The 18,090-nt window shown below is 37.5% G+C and overlaps 1 protein-coding gene across 2 annotated transcripts in view; it reads left to right on the top strand.

The window, feature by feature from the left end:
• SLC5A8 (solute carrier family 5 member 8) overlaps positions 1-18,090 on the top strand; it is a 61,301-nt gene that overhangs the window by 19,782 nt on the left and 23,429 nt on the right. For both annotated transcript variants that reach the window (XR_008538332.2, XM_522508.8), the window contains exons 4-10: positions 2,220-2,287; positions 3,602-3,756; positions 6,773-6,913; positions 9,860-9,989; positions 13,152-13,240; positions 14,452-14,564; positions 17,270-17,337. Coding sequence is in view for 1 of the 2 variants with exons in the window: in XM_522508.8 (XP_522508.2) it covers positions 2,220-2,287; positions 3,602-3,756; positions 6,773-6,913; positions 9,860-9,989; positions 13,152-13,240; positions 14,452-14,564; positions 17,270-17,337 (764 nt within the window). In the remaining variant the exon portion in view is untranslated. The remainder of the gene's footprint in view (positions 1-2,219; positions 2,288-3,601; positions 3,757-6,772; positions 6,914-9,859; positions 9,990-13,151; positions 13,241-14,451; positions 14,565-17,269; positions 17,338-18,090) is intronic.

Here is an 18,090-nt window from a genome sequence, read left to right as displayed (position 1 = left end):
AGTCCCAGAATGTCATTTGAAAAATTATCAGCAGCTATTGATGATCATTCTAGATTCATTATTTCATTGAGGCTTATAAAATGGAGTATTCTAGTTCTGTGAATTCTTCTTCATTAGTTAGATGGAATACTGCTATAAAGAGAAACTTCCTCTTATCAACTATTTGCTTTCTCTGAAAAATAGTTTGTATAGGAAAGGGAGGATAAATGTCAGATTTTTCCCCTTATGAATTTTAAAAATAATAAATTGGTTTCCTACTATCCCCCAAGGGTGACTGAGATTTTAAAAAAATTCTTACGAACTCGTGGATTTAAAGGTTTGCTGTTATTTCATAGCATTATCGTTAGTATTATTATTGATGCTCAAATTGTCCCATTTTTATCCAGCCGGAGCCCCCTTAAGTTCCTCCTGATTTTAGCCTTGGCTGCATATTGGATTCACTTGCAGGAGGGGGCTTTCAAAAATACCAATACCTCAGTCGCCATCACCAGAACTCTGAGTTAATTAGGCTGTTGAGTGGCCCAGTTATCAGGATTTCATAAATTTCCTTTGTTGATTTTAATGTGCAGCCACAATTGAGAGCCACAGGTGTAATAGTTTTAGAATAGCAACTCTAAGCCATAATGAATAATATAATGGCCTAACACAGTTAAAAATATTATTCTTTGTTGTTCTTTTTTCTTGGGTGTATCTCAGTAGGAATGTATGTTAAATTACTGTGTTAAATATTTTGTGACATGTTTCCTCTGTGTGGTAATGTCACAAACTTGATATACAGTTAGGTTCCATTTATTTCATTTTGCAATTGATTTTGAGGAGTTTTTTTTCTAATTTAACTTTATAATTATGTGGAATATTTATGCGTTCCAAAGTGAAATCTATACATCAAAATATGTTTAAAGTAGCCTGACTTGTATCTCTGTCTTCTCTACCCTGTTTTCTCCCTCTCCTAGGAGTAATTTTTTGGCTTTGATTTATCCTTTAATTTTAGTATATGTACTGCTGAAACAAGCACAATTCTTTTCTTTTAAAAAAATGAAATAAAGTCCCCACTTCTTAGATAAATAGGAGCAAATTATAAAGACTTTTCTCCATCTAGATCCCATTTTGGTAGCACATATCTTAGTAACGCCTTCTTCAAGGACTGGTGAAATTGTGTGTTTACATGGACACACAGAGGAGAACGACACACAGTAGGGCCTATTGGAGGGTGGAAGGTGGGAGGAGGGAGAGGATCAGGAAAAACAACAAATGGGTTAACGGGTACTAGGCTTGATACCTGGGTGATGAAATAATCTGTACAAGGAACCCCCATGACACAAGTTCACCTATGTAACAAACCTCCACATGTACATCTGAACTTAAAAGTTTTTTTAAAAGCATTACCGGCCAGGCGCGGTGGCTCACGCTGGTAATCCCAGCACTTTGGGAGGCTGAGGCAGGTGGATCATGAAGTCAGGCGATTGAGACCATCCTGTCCAACATGGTGAAACCCGTCTCTCCTAAAAATACAAAAAATTAGCTGGGCATGGTGCTGCGCGCCTGTAGTCCCAGCTACTCGGGAGGCTGAGTCAGGTGAATTGCTTGAACCCAGGAGGTGGACATTGCAGTGAGCTGAGATCACACCACTGCACTCCAGCCTGGTAACAAAGCAAGACTTCGTCAAAAAAAAAAAAAAAAAAAAAAGGAATTACTATTACCTTTATTAAATTTCTGAAATCAGATCCGCAATCTGCAATGTTATAAAGATTACATTTGAATCCTTTCGTGTTGTCTTCATTTGAATCTATACATGATAGCAATTTGATATTGTCATTATATTGTCAGTATGATACATTATCCTCAAATTCAGGTATTTGCAACATTACATAAAAATAGAGTGTTTATTTGAACCGTGTCTAATCGGGATAGAGATAAGAAATACCCATCACAGTATCAAGGAGTTTCTTAGCTTAATTACAATATAAATGCCTTTCCATGTATTGAATTAAGCCAGTGTCAGATCTGTGTGTCTGAGAGTAGAAAATTATCAAATACAATTTTAAACTCCATTTGTTTTTGAGACATTTATGAGATTTGGAGCTAGTTTTAGCTTTAGGCAAGTGGGTATAGAGGAAGGTGCCTGATAAATGGTATAGCTTCCTTCTCTGATGATTTTTGAGGATTATTTTTATTGTGCATATTTCACAATTATATATGCATTCTATTTTTTTCTACAGTCACAGGATTTGATCTGTGGGGCGCGGTAGTGGCAACGGGGGTGGTCTGCACATTCTACTGCACACTGGTACGTCCAGGACATATTTCCCTTTTCACTCTACCCACTTGCTTTGCAAAATTGAAAATTCCAGTTGTTGTATACCGCAATCTCGTTTGTCCACACCTACTCTCCTATTCCCGACCTCCTGCAGTGTAACTTTTTGTGTGTGAGAAATAATCTGTAGTATAATTTGATCCTTTGTAGAAAAAGGAGCATAACTGAAATTTTTTCTTCTATCTGATCCATTGCAATGGTTCCTAATCTTGTCTCTTGATTCATCTGTACTGTTGCCAAGTTATTATATTTGTGCTCATACTATTCCTCAGCTTAAAAACCTATCATAGGTCATAGGCACAGTGGCTCCCACCTGTAATACCAGCAATTTGGGAGGCCGAGGTGGAAGGATCACTGGAGCCCAGGAATTTGAGACCAGCCTGGGCAACAAAGTGAGACTCTGTCTCTACAAAAAAACAAAAAAAAAATTTTTAAATTAGGAGGCATGGTGGCATACACCTGTAGTCCCAGCTACTCGGGAGGCTGAGGTGGGAGGATCGCCTGAGCCCAGGAATTTGAGGCTGCAGTGAGCTGTGATTGCACCACCGCACTCCCGCTTGGGTGGCAAAGAAAACCCTGTCTCAAAACAAAAACAAATCTGTGATAACTTCCCCTTGCTTATAGGTAGGGGTGACAAAGTATGCAAAATCAGTATGGCATGGCACTGATATTATTATGTGTGCTGGTCCTCAGCGTGAGAAAATCTTATGGAATCCTTGACACTCTATGTCTTAACCCTTTAGGTGCTGGATCTTGTAGAAGATGGGGCCCTCAGCCAGGTGCTGGTTCTGCTTAGGTCATAGAGAAACTTGGGAAATTTCTTGTGGTGGCTAGTACAGATCACTTATAGTATATAACAGTGGAAATGACCATCTGAGTGAAAACCAATTAAATATCACCTCTGCCTGTAGGATAAAATTCATATTATTTACTAGTAATTTGACTTGGATTTTTCTTCCCAACAATCTCCCGACACCACTCCACTTCATTCTGTGGAATGTATCTGGCCACATTCAGCATGCCATGTAGTTTCACTCCTTTATGCTTTTGCCCATGCTGTTTTCTCTGCTGGGCGGAACCTCCATCTTTGCCTCTGCTTTTGTTTGAAGACTTGATTTAAATATATCCTTCTGTATGAAGATTCTCCCAACCTGACTGTTTCCCTTGAGTGCACTTCTTGGCCAACATTCATGTTTATATCATTTTTGTCCAGTATAGTGTATAAGTGTGTAGACGCTTAATAATGTCTAATAGAAGCATTAATCCTAATATACTTTCCCCTCAAAGGGTGGTCTTAAAGCAGTTATCTGGACAGATGTTTTTCAAGTTGGGATCATGGTGGCTGGATTTGCATCCGTGATTATACAGGCTGTGGTGATGCAAGGTGGAATCAGCACTATTTTAAATGATGCCTATGATGGTGGAAGATTAAATTTCTGGAAGTAAGTGTCTAGTACTTGGGTAACTGAACACATCTTTTGTATTCTATAAAAATAATCTCTTTATTGAAATAGTAGATTTACATTAAAAAACAAACCAACAAATTGCTAAGGATGTGGTAGAGCAAATTGAAGCAGAGAAGTAAATATGTAAGGAGCCTCCCTCTGTTCTTTAAGGGATTAAACCTGTCAGATGGTACTTAGCTACATGGTGCTTAGAGCAATGTTTCCTTCTGAGAAGGGACTTAAAGCAAAAAAAGTATTTTCTTCTGGGTATTAAAGTCCAGAATAGGTTGAAAAGTGGGACAGGGTGATAAGGAAAGAGACAGTGGAAAGTTAAGAAAAGGCAGCTTCTGGCCAGGCACAGTGGCTCACACCTGTAATCCCAGCACTTTGGGAGGCCAAGGTGGGTGGATCACCTGAGGCCAGGAGTTCGAGACCAGCCTGGCCAACATGGTGAAACCCCATCTCTACTAAAAATACAAAAAATTAGCCAGGTGTGGTGGCAGGCACCTGTAATCCCAGTTGCTTGGGAAGCTGAGGCAGGATAATTGCTTGAACCCAGGAGGCAGAGGTTGCAGTGAGCCGAGATCACGCCACTGCACTTCAGCCTGTGCAACAGAGTGAGACTCTGTCTCAAAAAAAAAAAAAAAAAAAGAGAAAAGGTAGCCTCTTAAGAGACAAACACTAGCATATTGGATTAGCACCTGCCATAAAAAAAAAAAAAAAGAGACAGAGACAGACACTGAAAGACAGTGATTTCATTTTGACAATTCTTTGTTTTAAGCAACTTTGAGAGTTTCTCTTTTGATATTGCCCTGGCAATCTATAGTATATTCACATAGTAGCTTATGATTATGTATTATAATTCTATGTATGTGTATGTATTCTATAATGAACATTATCTAATATGAAGTATTATTTCTAGAGAATTGACTAGGAAAGTTACAGTCTATGCTTCAAATGACAGTACAGCACATGATGTAACATGTTTTAAATAGTCATTCAGTTTTCCTAAAGAAAGAACAATGAAGAGACTAGATATTTCATCCCAAGTATATCACACAATTCAAAAGAATATTGAAAACGCCTTCCGTTTTGGATCAATAGTGTTGTCCTTTTGCAATATGGAAAGGACAACCCATGTTGTCTTGAACTAGCCTATCTTCTCTTTGAGATCGCAGCCCCGCTTTAACATAGGCAGTTTGAAGAAAAAAAACCCATTTTGCACTTGGTGGCTCTTTTCTGGTCTTCTGAAAATAAGCACCAAAGTTTGAGAAAAAGCTTTTTCAGAAATCGGACAGGGTCAATGTGTTAATTTACAGGAATAAATTTTAGTGAATCAACTTCAACTATTTTCAATATTTCTTTCCTTCTTTTAGCTCAAGATTCAGATTCTAAGGAAAAGAGTCTCTAGTTGCCTAGCTTGGACCATGGTTCCACCCCTTGGCCAGGGCAGAACAAGATATTTTGACTGATCGTCAATTGAGACTATTTAATGGAGAAATGGTAGTTTCCCCAAAGCAAACCTGGGTTGCTTTTACCAGAACAGGGAGAGGGGAAGTCCAGGAAGTGGAAACAACCAATGACTACTCTTGATTGCTCCCAAATCTCTTCCTGGTAGGCCAGGCTGAGGAGAGAGGGTATGGAACCAATCATTTCTCTGCAAGATAGCTGTCACTTTATATGAAGGATACATATATTGGAGCACCGAAGTGATAGCTTATGTACATTAGTAAGAGATTTTAAAAAAAAGATTAGACATTTTTATGACCTTAGTTTTGAAAGTCATTAAGTAACAATAAAAAGCCTTATTTGTGTTTCATACTTTTCAAGAGTATCCCTTGTTATTCTGATATGTTTTGAGAATATGATAGACAAAGTATTGCTCAAGTTAAGATAAATGAAGAGAAGAGGGATATTGTATTGGTATTTTCTGTGTTGTCTGCCATTGGCCTATGTATTCTGTATGGCCTAAACCACTAAAGTGAGTGTTTTAAATCTTGTCATACTTCCCTCAGATAGCTTACTGACTCCTTTTGGCTCTTCAGTTAGCTAATATAGTAGCTTCTCTCTCTTGGGGAGAAAGGGTCAACAGTCTTGAAACTCTTACACTTTGATATGAAATGTTAGACATGAAATACAGGCTCTCAGATTTCCATAAGAATGCCAGAATACGCATACAATTAGAGCACTTAACTGATCTCAAATATAAGATTTGAAATGAATTTGCAAAATTTCATAATTTTAAGGAAGTCTCCATGAAAGCTAACTTTGCAGAAAGTTTTCTAGCTCATATTGTATATCAGAGATGAACAAAATCATTCCTTCCAGTAAAAAAGATTAAAAGATCTTTCAAACATGGAAGTTGAGCTTTCTCTGTGACAATGTTTTGGACTTATGTACATGATGTCATAAAGTGGCTTTAAACTATTAGTATTTAGCTTGCACGCACAGCATTTTAATAAAGCATGATTACAATGACATGCAGTTTTTAGAAAATGCAAAACTTTAAACTGCATTAATTGACTGATTTGTTGAACGTGAATATAGATTAGAACTATGATTTCATGTGCTGGGAGAGGAATTCTATACATAAAATGTGTTGATTTCGTGTTCATTTTAGTGCCATCTCTTCTGCTGTGGTGCACTTAGGAATGTTTTTCTCTTTCTCTTTCTCTATGTTTCATGTTCTTCTCTGATTGTATCATGTCAGATTTGTTTAAATGACAGTTTCCTTAGATCACAGGAGAACAATTTATATAAATGCTCAGAATGATTGCAACATTCATTTCCCCCAGTCTCTTCTAGTATTTCCAGATCTCTGAAAATAGTATTTTTTATTTCATTGAACTTAAGTTGGAAATATTTCTACCTTTTAAATTAATTAATAAATTTTTACACATTTATGTATGTGTTGTGTATATAAATATACATTGCTTGCTTCCAAATATAGTCTAAGAATTTTTTTTAGTCTCTGCTAATAGTTCAGATTTGTTTTCTGTTTCTTGTCATTTAGTTTTAATCCTAACCCTTTGCAAAGACACACCTTCTGGACAATTATTATAGGAGGGACCTTCACATGGACCAGCATCTACGGTGTCAACCAATCCCAGGTGCAGAGATATATTTCTTGTAAAAGCAGATTCCAGGCAAAATTGTAAGTCACACACCATGGTATATGAAACATTAATAACCATGAATTGTCTTTATGGAGACTCTTTCATAAGTCACGTTTAGCTCCTTTATGTCTTTTGTGTCATGAAATTCCAAGAGATAAATGATATATTTGGTTACAAAAGGACCAAGAACAAATTGTTACTGTATGTTTTAAATCAGCTATTTGAAAATATTTATAGGAATTATTAGTGAAAACAAATCAGCATTTATGGTGCATCTGTTTGCATAAGAACCTATGGGGGATAAATATATATGGCCTTTGTCTGAAGAAAGTTAACCTCAAATTAGGAAAATACATGCAAGTATGTGAAAAAATAAAATAATACTGGAGATATATAACAGTTTCATGAAACAATATAACAATGGAGAAAATGTTCCAGAGTATATATAGTGCTTTATATTTCATTTTCAGACACAGTCATGGATTTATAACCCTGCTCTAATATTTGCTACTTGAGTGATCCCTGGCACATTCTGCAGTCTCTTTGAGCTGCAGTTTCTAAACTTGTAAAAGGAGCATAAGAAATACGATACACCTCATGGGAGGTGTCGTAAAATACTGTGTTTGGCATACGCATGGTAAAGTCCTAGTAAATGTAAGTTCCTTTTTCCACTTCAACTGATGTGATGTGAAGATGGAGGATGGATGAGAGATTCATATGGAACTGGCAGAATGAATATGAAGAATGATCATAATTTGGGCAGGTGGAGAAGAGTAGGAAGGCATTCTAGGTAGGTGGAGTGATTTGGATGAACGCACAGAGGTAGGAAGGGCAGCATGGTCCGGAACTCTCAGCCCATCTTGGCTTGAGCAAAGAGTGTGGAATGGTGGCTGGTTCCTTCTCTGGAGGCCTCACGTCACTGCAGTGCTCACCACTCCCTGTGCTGATAAATAGGCTGACTCTGCTCACATGCTTTTAGGGGCTTTAAAGCTCTAAGGAGATTGAATAAGAGTCCGGGGTGGATAGAGTGAGGGAAGGAGGGACAATTCTATTTCTATTTAAAGGAGAAAATGAAAATATTGTGATGTCATATGTCAGAACTCAATATATTGAGAGTAAATTGGTTTAGTGATTACCTAAATCTTTGAAGAACTCACAGTGAAAAATCTATATGAATATGGATATAATAACTGGATATGGGATCCCCCAAAATGAACTTAGGAATTCTGGTATTTTATGGAATATTGGAGGAATGTAATTTATAGATAGAGTAGTCTATTGTACTTTTAAATCTATACTAGAGCTGATACCTCTCCCAGAGTAATTGTGGACAAGCTCTTCTTCTCTTCCCTTGGGAACATGAAACCCAAAAAGCCCGACTTGATAACTTAAATAACAGCATTAGAGCTTTCTTGAGAAAAATCAATTCCCATAAGCATAGTGGATCTCCTGCATGAAGCAGACTCTCGGAACCCAGGGGACTCATTTTCATCTGCCTTCTCACACTTACGCTATGGTAAGAATGAATCCCTGCTAAAAAACCAAGACCTACTGATATTGATTGACAAAAGACAGTATGAGATGTTGATAAGTGGTCAATCTGAACAGCATCAAAGTGAAATAAAACAATATATTAAACTCATATATAAGAGAGAGGAGGTGTTTGGGCAAGAGAGTATCTGGGCATAATTTTCTGGTGATTTGGAGATGAGCTAGCAATAGCAAAACATACTGCAATGTTAGTCAATTCAAGGGAGAAGGATAAATCTGATAAATCCACCTTTGGTTCTTCTGGAAGCAGACTCTGAGGTTGAGGTTAGCATGGAAGAGTTTATCAGAGAATCGCTATATGTAGAAGGGAAGAAAAGGAAACAGGATTGACGAGAGGGAGACGCTGGACTGTAATGCAGTCTGAACAGAGGCCTCAAAGGGAGCTCTAGAGCTAGGGTGGCTCTTCAGACTAGTCCCATGTTAGGGTGAGGGGACTGGGCCTTTAAACCTCTGAATCCGTTTGTCATTGGATGCAGACTTCCTGCGGGTGTTGGGAAGAAGGAGGCATGACTTCAGGGATGGTACCTCTTTTCCACCTAGGGCAGCTCATCACTGTCCACTACGGCACCAGTGGAAAAAATATGTAGCCATCTTAGCAAGAGAAATGTTTGCTATTCAACTGACTATTAAGACATAGGATTCAATAACATTAACACTAATATCAATAACTAGTATTTAACAGGGGTTTATTATGTGTAAGTACCATGCTATATGATATATGCTGTTTTCGTTTAGTTTTATAACTTTGTGACATAGGCTTTGCTATCCTATGCTTCAGTGAAGAAACTGAAGATCAGAGAGGTTGAATTACTTGCCCAGGGTCACTTATGGTACAGCCAGGATTTATGCTCAGGACTGGCTCCAGTGCTGTGTGTAAACCTTTATTCTCTACTGGAGCACACACAGTATATTACAATGCTGAACATTGTTTGAGAAGATACCTGTCCAAGGAATACAGATTTGCATTCCTACTTAATGTATGGTCTTATAAACAACATTTAAACAAGTTTCATGAGTTACTGTGTAAATGTTAACAATGTTCGCAGTTTACAATTGCATTACTTTTAAAAGGAAAATGAGTAATAGTTAATGCTCGATTGATTATTAAAATCTTTATTTCATGACAAGAAGACCTGAAGTAGTATAACTAGGTACCTTTATAAAGCTAACAATGCCCCTGGAGCTCCGACCACGAGCATACACTCTTTCATGGGGAAATCCCATCCATTCAAATATTTCCAAATACACTGTCGATTGGTATCGTAAGCAGAATATTAGGCTAGAATAAAATAAGTAGAGTTTTCGATAATCAAAAGATAATGTACATTTATTGAGTCTAATCATGAGGGTCTCTTTTGATCATGTAACAGGTTTCCTAATCTTTGGGACAGAAATTACAGTTGTCTTTTGCTGGTTTGTTTTCACTTCTTTAGGTCGCTCTACATCAATCTTGTGGGACTCTGGGCAATCCTCACATGCTCAGTGTTTTGTGGGCTCGCCCTATATTCCAGGTACCGTGACTGTGATCCTTGGACAGCCAAGAAAGTGTCTGCACCAGACCAGGTTCAGTACCATGTCTTTCTTACAGGTGTATTAATAATATTCAAAAAGCTTATTAGTTGAGAGGAAAGAGCATTCATATTCTTGTAGAGAAACGGAAAGTGGACATGCCATCATCATCTTACATTTCTATAAAACTTTGTTAAGAATTTATTTCGGCAGATATAGCAAGAATGAAGAGTACTGCATCTAAAATGAAAATATGGAAATACCAGGAAAAAATCAAGTAGAGTGTTAAATAGGAATAGCTCAAGGTTGGGAGTAGGAATGTGAACACAGTTTTTTGTTGTTGTTGTTGTTGTTGTTTGTTTGTTTGTTTTTTAAACTACACAAACCATTGTACTATAGAACATTTTATGGGTGTTTGTAAGAGCATTCATTTATAAGCAATTTATCTTCCAATTTTTTAAATGATGGAGAGATGGATCCAATAAGTGAATATTTACTGAGTACCAACTATGTGGTGAGATTCTGTGCCAAGAGCTTAACATGCTTAATTTAATTCTCACAACCCTGCAATCCTGATTTTACAGATGAGGAAATGCTTCTCAGAGAGGTTATATAACTTACCCAAGGTCACATTGCTAATAAGTAAGAATAGCTATGAGCAGTTATCAAATACCCACCATGGGCCAGGCACTACCATAATGCTTCATATAAATTTCAACTTTTAATCTTCACAGTCACCCTCTGATGTAGGTTCTATGATTATCTGCCTTTCAAAGATGAGAGAACTCAGGCCTAGAGAAGTTAAGTGAATAACTAGCTAGTAACCTGGAACCAGGATTTAAAACCAAGCAAGCTGCCACCAGAGTCCTAACTTTGAACCTCTGTGCCATTTATTGTCTTTCAAAAAGGGGAACTAGAACTCAAACACAGGATTGCCCAACCCTAAAGCCTGAGTTCTTGCCAAAATTATTTTCTAAGACTCGCTTGCGGAACAAGTTCCTAGGGGATTCATTAGAATGAAAATAGATTGAATTTCTGTTGATGCAAATGCATCTCATGCTCCCAGAAAAATACAACTTGGTGGGCCGAGAAAATAAAAACACCCTGGAGCTGTTTCTCAACCCTATCTTAACTTATGCCCTCCTTTTGATAAACACACCCTCTCTGTTCTCTCAGAGAAGGTAAGAATCACGTTTACTATGAAGATGGAGTCACTCTTCTGTTACATCCCTTCTAATAAAGAATATTTTGTGACTGTTATCAATCTGTATTGTCTGTAGTTTGTATCATGAAGACAGTAAGGACTTAAAAAAAAAAGTTTTTAATATACTTTGCCTGTACCCTGGGCAAAAAAAAAAATCCCTACAACTTCCTACCTTTGAGACATCTTGTAGAATACATTCAGGGTGTCTTGCCTGCACACGCTTAGGGAGTCCGTGAAGGTTTCTCCCCAACTGATATTTCCAGGACTGTGTTAGTTAACAAGTTAATTCAATTAACATTTCACTGGGGATACCATGCAAATAAGACAGTGGAAGATTGTGTCAAAACCTTATCCTCGCCCAGTCGCAGTGGCTCACGCCTGTAATCTTAGCACTTTGGAAGGCTGAGGTGGGCAAATCACTTGAGGTCAGGAGTTCGAGACCAGCCTGGCCAACATGGTAAAATCCATCTCTATTAAAAATACAAAAATTAGCCGGGCGTGGTGGTGGGCTCCCGTAATCCCAGCTACACAGGAGGCTGAGGCAGGAGAATTGCTTGAACCTGGGAGGTGGAGATTGCAGTGAGCCAAGATCGAGCCACTGCACTCCAACCTGGGTGAGAGAGGGAGACTGCCTTAAAACAAACAAACAAAAAATACAAAAAAAACCCTTATCCTCAAGAGAGCAAGGATATGTTTCTCTATGCTCTGCTGGCATTTGCCCAGAAGAAGCAGGCCAGTTTCTAGATATAGTTTTACTATTTTCCTCTCCATCAATCCTATTTCATTGGTTCTACCTATACTTGAGGGGGCCACTCAGATATGAAATAATTACACCGCAGATTTTTGAGAAAGTTGAAGATAGGATAGAGGATTTTGGACCTTTTTATAACACTATAGATGGAACCTACTTTTGCTATTTGTGGGACATTGTTTAAAGTTAAACCTTTATGATAACTTGGAAAAATTGGGTCTTGATCTCATATAGGGATAAATGCTATCCCGTTTTTCTGAGAATAAAGATTGAGTAAGCTTTGGAAAAGTGGAGAACACAGTCCTAAAAGAACTGAAACAATCCTACTGTTGAAACATTTCTTTTCAACAGTGGAGGAAGTTCTTCCATATCCCATGAGCACACTATTGTTAAATGAAATTGAAGAGGCTATGGAAGCCAATAAAATAGGACATGTCATCTACTCTGTACTGTGGGAGAAGTAATCAATAAGGTTTTAGTGCAAATGAGAGGACACTCTTCGAGAAAATTGTCCACTTAGGACTCTTTTGATTCGGAAACTGATTTTGTAGAAAAACTGCCATGCAACAGAGTCCTGAAGTCACACACTTGATTATCCTAATTTGATATTTATTTTTTAAAATATAAGTTATCAAAAAGCAAGTTAGTATCAGGAAGTTTTTTAAAAGAAGCAAGTTTAAGGGATTTCCTGAAGTCATTCTCCACCCATCATTATGTCTCGTACCTGATGCACCTAAAATTACATCTTCTGTCCTGGGCAGTGACTGAAGTTCACAAAATGGCCTTGCGTCATCAAGTAAAGTTAAGTGGATGCTGCTTACTTAAGCACAGAGGTGTGTCAAATATTTCCTTAGAGACAACTTATTATTCTCAAGAATAGCAACTACTTTGTTTTGAGCATTTATTATATTCCATATACTATACTATGAGTTTTACATAAATTATCTAAATTAACTTTTACAGCAACTCTGTGAGGTTAGTATTATTACAACTATTTTATAGATGAGGAAACTGAGGCTCAGAACTTCAGTTACAAAAGCCATATCTGTGTGAATCCAAAGCCTCTTTACTTAACTACTGTGCTATTCATTTGTCTAAGTGTTAGTAGTTAAAGGGTTTACTTTTAGGTATTTGAAAATTTCAGTTGTGTGGAATAGCTCCTTTCAGTTCCTGAAGGAGACAAGATAAATGATAAACTAGGCATTCATTAATTTTATTCAGTAGCAAAAAGTACTTGGAAATAAATTTTGGAATTTTTCAGCTCATGCCTTATTTGGTACTGGACATTCTGCAAGATTATCCAGGACTTCCTGGACTTTTTGTGGCCTGTGCTTACAGCGGGACGTTAAGGTATGAACTATGACTCTAATAACATATGATTTCCCTGTTGGGATCTTTCTTTTATTATTACATACTTTAGCGGGATAATGTGGAGTTCTGGGCACAGATACAGATGGCCCAAAGTAGGCAATCTGCTGCATGTGTCCTCTCTGTGGTCTGACTTATCTCTGTAGACTAGCGTCCTGTTGTCATCGGCTCCACTTTTAACTAGGTCCCTGCTCTCTAATACACCACCATACATCCTATGATGTGATACTCTATGGTCACAATAATGACGATCGGTTGATGGTAGCTTTCACTGGTGATCAAAAATGGGTGCCACAGTCTTGATTGAAAACACACATGGGGCTAAAGCATGGTCAACTGGAAAATTAGAATGAAATCTTCCATTTACATGTTGAATAATATATACTGCCCAAAGAATCTTACATTTTGTGATCTATCATTGCCCTTTCTTCTTGTGTTTGTTCCAGAGAATTGTTATTATCAACATGTACAGTGTGTGTTAGTGGGGATTCAGGAAATTAATATTGTTGATATTTACAGCACATGGTAGGGAGGACTTACGACAGTCCTTTCTATGCACAAAGAAAAATATGTTTTAAAGTTGCTATGCATAGGAATATGGAGTAATCTATGTAGACTCTTTTAGACACTGAGAATTAACTGCAAGTGGAAGCAACACTAACATATCCTTTCTCTTTTACTGTCAAACCTGTAGATATTGCCTGAATATCATTTTTGGATGATAACAGTTTCAAGAAAGACAGTGCTGTGATTATTAAAAATAGCATAGTAGAGCCTGGCGTAGTGGCTCACGCCTGTCATCCCAGCACTTTGGGAGGTCGAGGCGGGTGGATCATGAGGTCAGGAGATCGAGACCATCCTGGCTAACACAGTGAAACCCTGTCTCTACTAAAAATACAAAAAATTAGCCAGGCGTGTTGGCGGGCGCCTGTAGTCCCAGCTACTTGGGAGGCTGAGGCAGGAGAACGGCGTGAACCCGGGAGGCAGAGCTTGCAGTGAGCCGAGATCATGCCATTGCACTCCAGCCTGGGCGACAGAGTGAGACTCCGTCTCAAAAAAAAAAAAAAAAAAAAGCATAGTAGAAATCGGGTTATATTTTAGAAGTGACAATTTGTTTCCCCCTTTCTCATTCCCACTTAAAGTATTATTAAAGGTAAAATATTATAAATCAAAAGTTTTATTTTCCCTTACAGCACAGTGTCCTCCAGTATTAATGCCTTAGCAGCAGTAACTGTGGAAGATCTAATCAAACCTTACTTCAGATCGCTCTCAGAAAGGTCTCTGTCTTGGATTTCCCAAGGAATGAGTAAGTTTCTGTTTTCATAATTCCATTTTAGCTCAGAGAGATGATTTTTTGAGACACAAAAAATTCTTTTCCACTGAAGCTACAGAGGAAGAACCTCTGAGTATGACTGGATATCCACATATGTATGCCTATGACAATGCAGATTTTTAAAAAATGTTTGTATCAATGTTTAATGTTACCATATCTGTAATCAAGATTTGGGAGACGCTTCAAATAATTAATTGTCAGTGAACCACAAAGGACAATTTCCAGGGGACCGATTTAGCTGTCCTTTTTTCCTGTGCCTTCGCCCTATCCTAAATTTGTGTTAAAATTCTTAGCCACACACACAAAAACATTCAACTATTTTCCTTTTCAACTGTAGTCCGCAGTTCTGAGAAATATCCCTAGTTTGCAACCAAGAGCCACAGTTTTTCTGTTACCTAAGAAGGCACTGTCAGTTTCAGTTACATAGTCTTCCCATAAACGCTTCCCAAATGTTTACAGAGGATTAGATTAAATTAGATTAATAGATTAGATGAATTGAAGATAAAGAAACAGAGTGTTACGAATTTTGACTCGTCTTAGTTATCTGTTCTGTCTGCTTATGTACACTGTCCTGGAGATGAACTATAAATTTGTGCAAGAAATTCTCAACTTCTGTTCTGTTCAATTGTAGAGCCTCATTAGGGGTTAAATACCAGCTTGAATAGAGTGGTTTAAGCATCTTCAGTTCCTAGATGTCTCAAATGTAATATCCAACTCAAAGAAATCTTGCCAATGTACTGCATTCTTCATTTTGACACCTTGAAATGAATGACTAACAAATTCCTTTTCGAGAAAGAATCTTTAACCTCAACACAATAACATTAATAGACTGTCAAAGAAATAGTAAATTATACCCTATTAGGAGCCATAATTCTATGTAAAATTGCCACACCTGTAGCCTGGAATGAGTCCTTAATTTATATCCTTCAGTCTTCCCTAAATTTAAATAGCAATGCATCATTTTATTATGTACCCAATTTTAATCCTGGAACATAATTTCAGAATGATGCAATGCTTCCTAAAGGGTTTTTAGACTGGTTCATTATGGGATTATTGAAGCTGTGTGGTTTAGTAGAATGAATAGATGAATAGATGCTTTTGAAGCCAGACAAACCCAATCTTGCTTTGTTAATTTACTAGCTGTTAACCTTGAGAAAATCCAGTTACCCATACAAGCCTCTATTTCTCTATATAGGAAATGGGCACACAAATGCTTTGCAGAATTGGGTTTTGAGATAATGCATACAAAACGGGAGGCACTGGCTGGTGCTCATGGAATGATGTTGATGAATGACAAATCAACTCTGCTAATATAGACGAGACTTTCATTCATTTTAAAGGGCACTATGAAATCACAATCTTGAAGTATATGCAGTAAGGACATAGAGAAGAATGTGGCAGATGATTTGAATGTGTTTCCAATAACTTTGAATTCCCAAAATTATAATGGTGACTATTCATAACCTATCAAATGGAGAATCAAACCAAATATATTGAAAATATTATTTACATTAAAATTGAGAGGCGTAAAAATCACAGCAATGAGAACTCTTCAAAAAAATCAATTTAAAATTTTTCATTCAGATGCATTATTTACTCAATACATTTAACAAAAGCATGAATGCTAAAATAAGATAGAAATAACATAAGGAATACATAAATTTTATGATGGACAAATTTCCCATTCATTTTTTTTCTGTATATTGAGTTTTGCATTTGGGAAATTACATCAACTGATTTCAGGTGACTTTTGCTGAATGGAAGTATTAAAACAAAGGGGTTTTTTTGCATGATATTTCCTATAATTTAAAAGGTAATACATGTACCTGGAGAAAATTTGGAAAATACTGAAAGTCAATAGAAAAAAATATTCCACAATCTGACCACCAGTGGTGGCTTGAAAACTTTTATAAAGAAGTTTGGGCTGAGCGTGGTGGCTCACGCCTGTAATCCTAGCACTTTGGGAGGCCAAGGTGGGAGGATCACTTGAGCCCAGGAGTTTGAGGCCAGCCTGGGCAACATAGCGACACCCCGTCTCTATGAAAAAAAAAAATTTTTAAAGAAGTTTGGGGAAAACAACTTAGCATTAGGGCAGTGTGCTACTTATCCAGAAGTTGCCTTTCTTTGCTAGTTTAATAGGAAGGGCTTGAGGATACTGATGGAGATTATGAGGGGGCTAAAAGTCGTCCAACACCCCATAGTGTCCATTGCCACTTCCCAAGGGAAATGAATGCTTAAAGTCAGAAGAGTCTAATTTCTGTTTATTACTCCCTCTCTCACCTCGTACAGAGCAGAGCTGAATAGTATTCTATTTTTGGCAAGCTGAAAACAGAGACCTGAACCTTTCTTTATATACAAATGTTTGTGGATGATTAGATTAATAACACAATATAGTTCTTAGTTTTAAATCCCTATAGTTTATTCCAGGAATTCTTTACTTATATAACCTACTGTTGTAACTAATCCTGGGACACAATGTAAGGGCTTCGTCCTCTTGCAACACTGCAGATCCTAGAGGAAAATAGCCATTTCCTTTATTCACTGGCTCTGATGTGTGTGGCCATTCTTCACCACAGTCATATTATCCACTTTGAATCAAAGGTGTGGTGGATTATTCTATTGAGAATTCTAATTCTCTGGGTGTGGATTTTACACTGGCTTTTATGTTGTCCATTTAGGTGTGGTGTATGGAGCCCTGTGTATTGGAATGGCTGCGCTGGCGTCACTTATGGGAGCTTTGTTGCAGGTGAGAGCTGGCCCCTGGAGGTTTAAGTCATAAATCACTAAATCTTTTTTCAGTGTTGATGGGACCATCCTTCCAGACTTCTCTCAATATATACCGACACCTGGACATATCAAGTGGCAGGGATGACTACACTTTTTAATTTTTTTTGATTAAACTTTGTGTTTTGAGATAATTGTGGATTTACATGCAATTGTGAGATATAATACAGACAGATCTCATATACTCTTTACTCAGTTTCCCTCAGTGATAACATCTTGCAGTGGTAACATCTTGATAGTACAATATCAAACTCATATATTGACATTGATATAGCCAAGATACAAAACATTTCTATCACTACAAGAATCCTTGCTGTTGCCCATTTGTAGCCACAACCACTTCCCTTCTGCCCCCACTCCCTCCTTAATCCCTGGCAACAACTAATCTGTTTTCCATTTCTATAATTTTACCAGGTCAAGAATGCTACATACATGGAATTACATAGAGTGTAACCTTTTTCACTTGTCATAATTCCCTGGAGATTCATCCAGGTTGTTGCATATGTCAATAATCTGTCCTGTTTTATTATCAGATAGTATTCTCTGGTAGGGATGTATCACAGTTTGTTTACCTACTCAGCTGATGAAGGACATCTAAATTGTCTCCAGTTTTTGAGTATTACAAACAAATCTGTTACAAACATTACATAAATGTTTTTGTGTGAGCATAAGTCTTCATTTCCCTGGGATAACTACCCAGGAGTGCAACTGTCAG

The sequence above is a fragment of the Pan troglodytes genome, chromosome 10, assembly GCF_028858775.2.
Source record: "Pan troglodytes isolate AG18354 chromosome 10, NHGRI_mPanTro3-v2.0_pri, whole genome shotgun sequence".
In the NCBI taxonomy this organism is placed as follows: domain Eukaryota; kingdom Metazoa; phylum Chordata; class Mammalia; order Primates; family Hominidae; genus Pan; species Pan troglodytes.
Note: the sequence above shows the minus strand (reverse complement) of the source record. Positions and strands in the feature narration are given on the sequence as shown.